This window comes from Crocodylus porosus, unplaced genomic scaffold, assembly GCF_001723895.1.
Source record: "Crocodylus porosus isolate Cpor-Errol unplaced genomic scaffold, CroPor_comp1, whole genome shotgun sequence".
NCBI lineage: Eukaryota > Metazoa > Chordata > Crocodylia > Crocodylidae > Crocodylus > Crocodylus porosus.
This window is the reverse complement of record NW_017728947.1, coordinates 99886289-99898186: the sequence shown is the minus strand read 5'-3', so window position 1 is coordinate 99898186 and position 11898 is coordinate 99886289. Positions and strand designations below refer to the sequence as shown.

General features: G+C 42.7%; 1 protein-coding gene across 1 annotated transcript in view; it reads right to left on the bottom strand.

The window, feature by feature from the left end:
- Positions 1–6462: 6462 nt before the first annotated feature.
- The window catches only part of EIF5 (eukaryotic translation initiation factor 5), a 6542-nt gene continuing 1106 nt past the window's right edge, over positions 6463–11898 (bottom strand). Inside the window, exons 3-10 of the mRNA XM_019550765.1 lie at positions 11692–11864; positions 11234–11345; positions 9347–9489; positions 8458–8613; positions 8163–8324; positions 7716–7880; positions 7239–7373; positions 6463–6891 (exon numbers count right to left, since the gene is read on the bottom strand). Coding sequence (XP_019406310.1) covers positions 6799–6891; positions 7239–7373; positions 7716–7880; positions 8163–8324; positions 8458–8613; positions 9347–9489; positions 11234–11345; positions 11692–11864 — 1139 coding nt within the window. The 3' untranslated portion in view covers positions 6463–6798. The remainder of the gene's footprint in view (positions 6892–7238; positions 7374–7715; positions 7881–8162; positions 8325–8457; positions 8614–9346; positions 9490–11233; positions 11346–11691; positions 11865–11898) is intronic.

Sequence of the window (11898 nt, the reverse complement as noted above, 5' to 3'; positions counted from 1 at the left end):
AGCTGTTTATCACTGGCTGCATACATGCACTGTACTAAATGCAAGGTGCTCGCATGTGGGAGCAATTGGCATGGGATGGATGGATGGGAAAGACCCATTACACCTCTGCTGATGCATCTGAGGGCCAGGCCAAGGTGGTTTACGCAGGACCTTTTTGTGTATTTTTTCTGGTTGTAAATGTCTGTGAGGCTATGGTTTTGTGTCAGTAATCTGTCCCTGTTTTTTTTTTTTATATACTGCCTTCCTTAGTCTTGCTCTGTCGCATAGGGGTTGTGACATGGTGGGCTCAGTCAGTGGGCTCTTTCTAATAGGGGTGTTTGCACCTTTCAGTGGTTTGGAGGCATCCCCACTTCAGTCAGAAATGCAGACCTGATTCTTCTAATCTGTTCCTATAACTTTGCCCTCCCTCCCAGCACCTATGTAGTCTTTATCAAGCACCCTGCAGTTTATTGCTACCCAGTCAGTGAAGTGGCCTGGAAACAAGTGGAGTTCTGGGTGAAGCTTTGGATATGTGATCCCCTACCTAAACTCCTCTGAACTTTTGCAGTCTTTCTGTTTTCGGGGAGGGCAGAGCTAGGGTTTATGGGGGTCAGAGCAGAGCAGCAACTCTGCTCAACTGCGGCAGAAGGAAATTTAGGTTTGGGGTTAGGAAAAACTTTAGTCAAGCACTGGGACAGGCTGCCTAAAAAGTTGTGAAAACTCCATCCCCAGACATTTTCAAGGGCAGGTTAGATGGTTCAGTTAAGGATGATCTTGGCCTAAACAGGGAGCTGGACCAGATGATTTCATGAGATCCCTTCCAGCCCTACTTTCCTATGATCCTAATTGGCTTCAAGCAGAAACCTGCTGCTGAAGTTCTTGAGCCAGATCCTCAGCTCAGCAAATAGGCAGAGACCACTGACTTCAGCGCAGCTTTGCTGAATTACACCAAATAGCAACCTAGCCCCCTAAAAGGGGGGCAAAGGCAGTTTATTCCCCAAGGATCCCCGTGCATCACAATATCCCATCCCTGCTCCGACTGAGCTAGCAGTATTTATAACACCACCAGATGAAGGACCCTGCACGGGTTTGAAGATCATCCCTTCCCTCCAGTTTGACTGCCAGAAATTCTGCAATGCAAACCAAGGATAAGAATGCATGTGAAGCCCTCCCATTGGCATGTGAGGGAAGAGAGATGGCTGAGTGCATGAAGCCCCAGCAGCACAACTCCACTAAGGTGAAGCAGCTGGAGGGAAGAGTAGGAAAGCAGGGAGCTCATGCACTTCCAGCAGATCTGAGTGACAAGGGCTCGTGCTGAATGCTGCAGCTTTTGGAGGAGAGTTTTGTGGGAAACTTACCCCCCGACAAACAACATTAAGTATCCTTTTATGCAAAACCACAGATGGTAACTGTAGAGTTCACAACTGCAAGGCTTCTGTGGCAGGGGATCAATTATGAATGATATAAATGCTTTATTATTTATGATGTTGTCTGGGTCTCTGATACAAACTGGATCTGCCACAGCAGTACGCTGGCTTCACGTGCCAGCCTGTGCATGGCTTGGTTTCCTGAAGCACTGTAAAGGGGAGAGAGACTGTCCTCTCCCTGGGTCCTACTCACCACCTGTGTGTCTCTCTTCAGTTTCACTTCTGGTCCTAAGTTAAAGAAGCCTTGTAGCAGAAGCAGTCACAGGCAAAGGCCACTGGCTCTCTGACAGCTCTCCTGCAGCTGCTTTGAGAAGACTGCAATCTAACCTTTTCGATTTTGTTTCCAAACTCCTTTCCCACCAGGCAGAGCGAGCCCATAGGTGGATTGCTCATTAGTGCTAACAGACCATGCTCTGAGGGACTGCATGCTCAGCAGCTGGAAACAGGGCAACTCCTTGAAAGGCCCAAAGGAATTAAAGCTGCTACTTCTAGACTATTGAGACTTTCTGCACAGCATTAGTGGATGTTACTTGAAAGCCTTGCCTCGCTTCCCTTATAAGAGGGGAAAAAAACCCTTTCGAGATGCAAGGGATGCATCAAAGCAAGATAGCAGGAACTGGAAAGTGGTTTTCCTGAAGAAATAAATTTTAAATATAATCCAGTATGTTGTAAATCAGAAATTGTCCTTGCACACTGGCACGGACCATCATGGCTATGACACTCCGAAACTTCTTTCAGTCCCAATTCAAAATCTCCATAACACTCTCTCCAATTCACGCTGCCTTCCCTTTCCCTCCTAAGTCCAGTATGAAGGATGCTGGTGGAGAATGACTAATTTCACTCCTCTGGCTAGAATTCAGCAGTGGAAGAACTGACGTCTCTGAAGTCTATCCTGCCCTTTTGGAGTTCCTTTTGGAAGGAAAAGTGCTAGGGAAAGCACCAACTTTGTAAATAGGAAACAGAATCCGAACTTTGCCCTTCACATCAATTTAATTTTTCCTGACTGAAATGCAGAAAGAGGCTCTGTTTGGTCTCTGTGCAATTAATGTAACAGTCAGAATCCCTGTTCCTCACAGTTTACATTCAAACTCCTTTGCACTCCCTGTTTTGTTATGGGTTTTGCACTCTGGTTGCATCCAAATGAGCGCAGCCATGTAGTATGCAAGTGCCAAACACATTTGCAATGCCACATATTCTGTTCCCCATGCTGTGAAGTAACAGCATGGGGTGTGGGGAGGGGAGTTGTTGACCCCAGGCAATCTCAGGGTCAAATCCCCATGCCCCCCCACCCCCTTGCAAAAAAAGAAAAAAACAAAAAAAAAGAGGAGTGGTACATATGGGGGCAGCATGTGCTGCCTAAAATCAGATCTTGGCTGGCCAGAGCTATGCTCTAGTGGCAGGATTACCACTGTTCCAGGCCCCCAGATGAGGCTGCTGGGGCCAGCCCAGTGCCAGCTGTTCCCTCCCCTACACAACTTGGGGTAACCTGCTGCACGCCTGAGGCCATGTGACATATGAGCTCCCCAGGGACAAGCAGCAGCTGCACAAGGCACACCGCTGCTTCTTGTCCCAGGGGAATCAAACTTCTGTGGATGGTTTTGATTATTACGTTTGTGGAGCTCTACATCTTTCCAGGGGTGGAAAGGAGGCAGTTGTGCTGCAAGATCAGTCATAATCTAACCAGCTGAGTGAGCATGGAGTTAAACTTAAAAGCAGATTTTCAAGACCTGCAGCTCAAGCCACTTTTTAGAAGTATAGATGCACAAGTGGTAAGGGCTGGGCATTAAGCCTGAAGCACAAAGGACGAAAGAGAGGAAGAAGCAGTGAGTATCTGGGTGTCAGACTTCATCTTCCTGTTCAAGTGCTCTTATCAAGTCACTACTCTTTTACATACATAACTTTAGGGTCGTTGTTGCATTATGCAAGATTTAACAACGGTGAGTTTGATGGGCATGACTCTGTGGGGCCCAAAACTGCAGAATTGTATCTAAGGATCTCAGCTTGGTTTCTTTTTTAAAAAGGAAAAAAATGTTCCTAGACCTTATTACAGAGAACCTAAAACATCTAAAAATCAAGTAATCGTGCTTACTGGAGTTCACAAAATATCTGCTGCAAGTGGTTCTGGTAGGTGTGAGCTGTCCTGCTGACTGTTTTCAAGGCCTCTACATAGCAAAACAAGTGAATTCTTTAGTTGAGACATCACACATTTCCTTATGTTCGCATTTGAGTATTTTTGACTGGACATACACAGGAATGGAGAGTAACCATTTTGTATTCACATAACTACAGAACTGTGTGGTACAGAAAAGGTAGAAATACAAACCTAATCTGTTCCACAGATGATAGTAGGTTAAGATTTTAAACAGGGTTGTGTGCATCTACAGTTGAGGAGATTGTGTTCTCAGGGGACAGGAACCCTGGTGTGTCACTGCAGGGAGTCAGCATCTTAAATACTTCAGAAATATCATGGAAGGAACACTGGTGCCTTAAATACAGGGTCAGGTGCTTCTTGCAGACGTGCTTACAGAGCGCCTTGTAAAGACTCATCATGCTGCACAGGTACTAGTTTGTCCCAGAAGTTATATGGCTGCAGGAAGCATGGCATTCTACCCAGGCTCCTCACCCCACCTCCCCCAGTACAATGCTTCTACCTCCAGAGTGGCCCTGGATAGTGATGTAGTAGGAATGCCAAGTTTTTCATGTTAAGCTAGACTTTATCTCAAATCCAGAGAAGAATACATGTAGAGAACTTTCCTGCAAGCTTCAGCTATACATCATGGTGTAATATCACAACAGCACGTATAGTGATGCAAAACCAAGATACTTCCTATGAAATAGGACTAAAAGTAAAGGAGATTTACCACCTATAAAGTTATACACTTCAGAGATTAAAATGGGCATACTGAAGTAAGTGATAAAAGCCCTGCAGTTTGACTAATTTTTTTTGCCTACGGTCATTTACTAAGACTTTATGCTTACAGAACTAGCTTCAATGTCTCCTGTTACAAGCAAAATGTGTAGCTATACTCTCATTTTACTTAACTGGTAGTTCTCCTTATCTAGTTCTTCATTCTGTTAAGATCTAAAAGCCATAGGGAAACAATGCTCACTCACTGTCTGCCTACTGAAGTCCAAAAGGGTATCACAGATATGTACAGGAAGAGCTGCGTTATCCAGCACCCATGGGAAGTGGGGATGCTGGATAACTAAACGTGGTTATCCCAGAGGCATCTTTGCCTGGTTGGGCAGATACCCCTCCTGCTGCATCTACATCTCAGATTAAAATCATGCTGCCCCTTGCCTGGCGTCTGTCTGTCTACCTGGGGAAAGGGAAGGGGGGCTCTATGGAGGCTGCTTTCCCCTGGACTATGGCATTTGACAGAACTGGAAGTCCCACTTCTGGTTTCCTTTTTGCTCCATCAACCAGCATGCCAGTTAATGTGGCTTTTACTGTAGCATGCTTTACATTTCCACTATTCAACTTGTGCTACCTTCTACATGGTCATAGCCCAGGAAGCAACTGGTTACAACCCAATTTTTTTTAAAATATAAGACTCTTGACTACTTGTCAGGACAAGTTTGTAGAGCCAATGACCATTTAATTTTTACTTTTGACTTCTAATGGAAGTATGTGCAAGAAATAACAGTGCCCAGGCCCACAGTACTTTAGTTTACACCATTTATTCTTCAGTGTGTAAAGAATTTATTTCTAAGAGGCAACTGCTGTGACATTCACATTGGGGAAATATATAGGAACGCAACTCCATTACTAACTCGTACTAAAAAAAAACCACTAGTCTCTCATCAGCGCTTAATATAGCATTCCCATCCAGAAAAAGGTACACATTCTCAAGTTCACATAATCTGTTCCACTGTCATGCTATGCCTAATTCTATTGCTATAAAAGCACATCCTGGACATTGGAAAGCCATTTTGCTTATTTCTCAGATATACACAATGAGTGCACACTTAAGAAAATAGAGCCCACAGCTGTAGTGAAGTTGCCTATTCACTATTCTAAGGCAGGCAAGCCACTTCTCTTACTATTTAAAAAACATACACACAAAACCTAGATGTAGATGAAGTGGACTCCAGTAGTACTCCCTGGTCTAGCACATAGGCAGGGTAGCAACACCTTTGCAGTCTTCAAGTTCTAGCCAAACATACCTGGAACAAGTTTTTTGTTTTGTTTTTTTTTTTTTTTACTGAAGCATTGATTTCAAACAAAAACAAATCTGTTTGAGCAGCTATATCCCTTAACGACTTAGCTCAAATGCTGTTTCACATGTTTCTAGCCCATTACATTTCTAATGGACTATTATGTGATAGATCACAGCACAGCTACCTTTTCTGCCTGTGACTGCTTGCAGTAGGTGCACAAATAGACAGAACTACCTGGAACAAACAACATCTTGCCTATTCTTACCAGTCCAGATTAAAATTGGCAGTTTAAGCTTTCACTTTGCACAGGATGAAGTAGGTACATAATCAGTTAGCTGCAGCTGACACAAGATCCTTCCCTCACTGAACTGCAGACCCAAGCTGTTCATACACCTGCAAATTAACTAGATCCAAACAATTTAACCCTATTTTGTTAGATGAAAGACTGCCTGCCTTCTCAAGAGAAGAAAGACAGTTATTGCAAGAGCAGCTGAACCACAGGAAGAATTCTTGCTCGCTGTTAACTTTGTGACCCTGAATAGGGTCACAACTCCAAATCTGAAGGCAATAGTTTCCAACATTAGCAGGCCTTGGGCAGGGGTTTTTGTGCCATTTTACAGTTAAAAAAAAAAAAAAAAAAGGGAGGTCTCTCTGCACCTGAAGAACATTAGCTAAATACAGTTTTTGCCTGAGGGGGCCGTTTTCTCTCTCAACCTCATCTGTCAGTTATTGAAGAAAGCTGCTGACTAGTGCATACACTGCTTCTTTTTCAAGACTGTCATTACTTCAGGAACTTGAGGCTATACAACCTCCACTTCAGAGTCTGCATGCAGAAGCACTTTAAAGTTGTGCAGGCCTTACTTCAAGATGGAATGAACGGGTCACAGCCATGAAGTGAAGACTGACCAAAACCAAATCCTTTATTTCCACAACTCTATAAGTGTGCTCCAAGTACGTGTCCAAACACAAAGTTAAAAAAAGAAAGAAAAAAAAACAAAAAACAACCAAAAACCCATGCCACTTGCAAACTAGCATCAGTTCACTGCTGATTGTGTGTGGACTCCTTGGTATTAGGCTTAGTTACACAGGACCAGTCACAGTAAAAAGATACACACTTGAGTACAAAGAGTAGCATGATGTTAAGCCATTTCAGCTTGTGCACATACATGTTGCACTTCTGGCAGAAAATGCAGAGACGTTTGCATCATTCACTAGAAGCTGGGCTGCATCACTAAATGGCATCAATATCAATATCTTCTTCCTTGTTATTTGCAGGCTTCACAGTTTCAACTTTAGGAACACTGGCAGTTGTAGAGTATACTACCTGTTGAGACAAAGTACTCAGCATTAGGGCTATTTATTGCCGTTTCCATAAACAGTCAGTTAAAAACAACATGGCTTCTGTGCAGCAGTTTAGTATTATTGTCACCCTCTACCCCTCCCCAAGGAAGAGTGAGTGTCACACCACCAGAGAACTATGAGGATTTGGAATTAACAGTACTTTTAGTTCCCCCTGTTGTAGTTTGCCCCAAAACTAACAGATCTAAACCTAAAGAAGCCACTCCAATTTTTGTATAGACATAGGAGCCTGTGGAGAAATACAAAAAAGAGGTACATTCACTAGCTGCAATATATGTATTCTCTATAGGCAGGATGGGAAAGAATTCATACCTCAATGTTCTCATCTTCCTCCTCCTCTTCATTACCAGATGACTCTTCCTCAGCTTCCTTCAGCCATTTAATAAAAGGCTCTGCTTTGACACGTATCTCTTTGGCAAGCTCTTTAGAGACATATTTCTTAGAAGCCTACAGGAGAGAAGAAGAAAGGTCATTATTCCTTCCCAGCACAGCTCACAGCCTTTTCTTAGGCGGAAGGAGGAAACTCTGCATACTTGGACAACCGTTGCTTGAGTTTAGATCAGGCTCTAACTGCCAATCCATCTCCTTTTAGAATTCTTCTAAGCTGGAGTTTGAGTGCAAAATGGCTTCCAGAGAACTTAAGTGTAATGAAAGTCAGTGTCAGCAAGGACACTGCCTTTGATCATTTCCTTTTCTGGAGAAGGATGCAGTTTGAGAATTGCAAAGATTGTAGCTGAACAGCTACAAGGCAGATTTTGTCTAGCAATGCTGGTAATACTATAGCCTTACCTTTTCTGCCCAGCTAAGGATGACCTCTTCCTCCAGAAGATCTGCATCGTACATTTCTTTCAGGATATGGGGAATTTTTGAAATAAGCTGAGCTTGATGCATGGCTACTACACACTCAAACCCATGGAGAAGGTATCTCTGAGCTTTCTTGTTGTTGTGGCAGAACTGCAATTGAAGGACATTGGCAACTACGTCACTTTCTTTGCAAGAATAAAAGTTACTAATAAAATTATCTAGTTTGAAGTCAATACAAGATGCCTTAATCTAGCTCTGCCAGAGAACAAGATGTTACTACCCATCACAAGATACTACTTGTTGCAAGCAAATACTCTGAAAGGTAGTCAGAGTTCTATGGCCAGAAATGCCCAAACTGTCCAAGAAGCATTTCTGTTCCATCATACAGAGATAATAGATTCTTAAACTAGAATCTTGGCTAAGCTAACTTACACGTAGGAAGTGACGCCTGTATTTCTTTATTTGTTCCCGTATCTTCTCATTAAAGAGGACTTCAGTCAAAACTAGAGGGCCCATAGCCTTTACATCCAGTCTCTCTGCTTCTGCTATAATGTCTTTGTCAGAAGCATCAATGACACCTTCTTCCTTCTTTTTCTGTATAGGGAAAAGCAGCAGTTATTTTAGATGTTAGCAAGATACTTCTATATACACCTACTCTTCAGCAAGGGGGGGGGGAAAAAAGAGGGTAGTACTACAAAAATCAGGAAGTTTGAATGTTGAGTTTTACCTTAACGAAGTCAAATAGTATGTTGACTCGCTCTTCCACTGTTCTTTCCAGGTCATCACTAAGCGTGAGGTTTTTTGCATGATCACTAATTTCATCCATTCTGCGCCTCTGGGCTTCTTCAGTTGTGTCTTCACCCCAGTCATCATCATCGTCTTCCTGATGAGAGTTCATGCAACAACATTGATCCCTTTTAGCACCAAGTAAAAAAGTGCTATCCCAGAGACAATCTTCTGCAAACTTCCTTAAACTTGCCTTTAGTTTTATTTCCAAGATATCCCCCCAAAAAAAGAGCCAATTATTTCTCACACAGAAGGTTACCAAAACATCTTTGACGTATAAATGGAACCATTTCCAGCTGGTGGCATTTTTTTTTTTGCCACTCCACAACAGCATGCAACTGACTTGCTACACAGGAACTGCCTAGTTAAAGTGGTGGGCAGCCCCCCACCTAGGCTCACTGGCATTGCCACTCTGCAAACTATTCCGCCCCACCCCTTGGGCAAGAATTAAAAGCAGAGGAACGGAATGGGAGCCTAGAGAGCCAGGTAGGACCCGGGCACAACCCTTTGTGGTACACTTGCAACCCTAGACTACACAAACTAATACAGTAAGCTGGACACCACAGAATTGTGGATGGGACCACCACAGCAAAATTCTTGAGGGAAGCATCACCACAAGTGGTGACAGGAACTGTTATTATGCAAGACCTTTTACAGAGGTTCCTACTAGTGTTTAGTACAGGTCCTCTGCAGTTAAAGATTTAGGAAAAAATTGAATTGCCAGCACTTTTCAGCCAACTACTGAAAGTAAACATGAGCCCAAACTAGTTCTGGTTCAAGTCAGACTCCATCTTCATTATCAATCTTTAGAACTTGGAATGCCTACTTACCGCTAACTGTGGAGGAGTAATCTCCTCTGGTGGCGGGGGTGCAGGTGGTGCCTCATTGCTAGACACAGAACCATTCTCTTTATCTTTGCCTTTGCGATTCTTCTTCTCTTTTTCCTTCTTTCCTGTGCCAGCATCACAGCTCTCTTAAAGTAGAGATGGAATACTTTAGTTTCCTTTACTTACTGCACAAAAAGAGACCTGCTCCAATTCAAGCACACCAGATTCTAGTTGAGTTTGACTCAGTATTCCAAGCCCAAGCCCCTTCCATCATACTACTGGCCTCCCTATCATGGGTAGGGAGAGCATCTCAACGTTAGGACTGAACTCTGCTTGCAGTGTTCAGAAGTGAGCTAAACATCCCCTTTACATTCAAAGTTAGAGTACAGCCAGATGTTTTTCTTGTTCGGAACCCTAGAAAAGCCAGTTTAATGAGGCAGTCTTAAGAGGCAACTTGATCTACCCTCATGCAGATCCAAAGGTCCATTTTGAGATCTTGCAGGAAATGGATGACCGAAAAGTACTAGTCAAACAGCCTAGATGACACAATAGATCAGCTGTATACAGGATACCAGTATCTTTATATTCAAGTACTTTTTGATGCATTTAGTTTCATACTTAGGTCAATGGCTAGTCACCCATTAAAAAGGGACTTATTTCAATAGCCTCTAGTTTTAGTTTCCAGCTAGAGTCTTCCATCTTTAAAAATTCTTTGTACGTGGAATTGAACATCCAAAAAGTAGAAAAGTAGTGACTACAGTGGAAGTCCAATAACTACTGGATAGGGGTGCTTTAGGAACAGCATCTGGGCATTTAAGTAAGGTGTTAGACCAAGTGACTTTTGAGGTCTCCCCCTATTCTTTGATTCTATTCTGTGGAGTGACAATTGTCATTATACAGCTCTCTCTTCAAGAAAGTGAGTTTAAAAGTTCCAAGGTTAGAGAAGCAGCATATTAGTAGTTACATGATGTACCTCATTTAAAAACCACTATCAAAATAGATTAAATCATGGCAAACTTATTACACCCTGGACAAGCAGTTTCTTCAGCTCTTTATCCTTTGACAGGCGAGGGGAAGAGGGAGCGTTTGAATCGCACATGGGTTTCTCAGATCTCAGGAAGCACATGGAAGTTTGTTTCAATACAAAACGAGGTTGTTTTTCGGCAAGGAATAGCAGGCATCTCTGTGATTTTCTGATAATAGTACTAGGTGACAGCAGCAGAACTAAGGAAATTCTTCTGTAGCAGTGCGAGTATTACTGCAGTACTAAATGCTCTGTAGGTAGCTAAATTGCCTTTAAGGGACATTGTTCAATCTGTAACATGACCACTAGGTGAAAATTTGTGGTGTCATGAGAGCCTGGCAAGAAACCCAGCCCTATATTTAGGAAGCAAACTGGTGACACCAGTCTGCAAATAAAACAGGTTGTCCAAGTCTATATAACAAAATGATCTCACCCAGCAGAGACCACTGGAATAGGTTAGACTTCTTTGTTATAGCAAGCTTAAAATTGCAGCAGGCAACATGGATGTCTACCACAGAGTGTTGCTTGCAGAGCAAACAAACAAGCCACTTCAAAGGAGACTAAGTATTACAAAGGGACAGATTAAAGCTACTGTTTGGCACTTTTTAGTAGTCTGGAGATGCTACAAGGCAGTTGCTTAGAAGGCTTTCTGCCGTCTTCACCCATGAATTAGCACCTTAGGTGAGAGAAATAGTTTTTTTTACTCATAGTATTGCTTGCCATTTTACCACGAACCCTAACATTCCCAATTGGAAACAAACTCCTCTACACTGTGCAGTCAGGCACTGACAAGTTTTAAAAAAGGCCCCCAAAATCTTAACACCTGGATTCCTTAATTCTAATTAAGTGGCTAAAAATACACTTACCAGGTGGGTTTTTGAGAATGAACGTGCAGAGTTTATGGTTCGTGTCAAGCATGCCTCGATAGCCACAGGCTTTGCAAGAGTTGCCTATAGTTTGTTTCTTAGTATTGACATGCTGCCAAAGTGAAAAAGGTTTGACATTAAAGCTCTGTATGAATTATATTTTGCACATTAAACCACCAACCTCCCTACGCTTAAGTAACATTTTGCCCTCCTAATTCATTCCTTGTGCATAGACAAACTCTGAACCATAGGTATGCCTGCAAACCCAAATTCACATCGTTTACTCTCCATGGTATTTCAAGTCAGACTTCATGTTCCTAAGGCTTTATTTGTATTTGATGTATGACACATTAAGCTCAAGTAGTTAATCTTGCACAGGGTAATGAGCATGAAGGCAATATCAACTTTTCAGACCAGGTTGGTTTTGGTTCTACAACCACTATTCAAAGAGTACCCACCAGATCAGTTTCAGGATTCTCACACTCAGGACAGAGAACAAATTTTTTAATGAATCCATCCAACATGTCTTGCAGCTTATTCGCCTCATGAGATCCATTGACAATGTAACGGTCATTCTTAACATCAAACTGGGTCTGTGCTCCCAGCTCACAACCAAAAAATTTGGTAGGATCTTTCAAAAGGAGAGAGAGAGAGAGAGAGAGAGA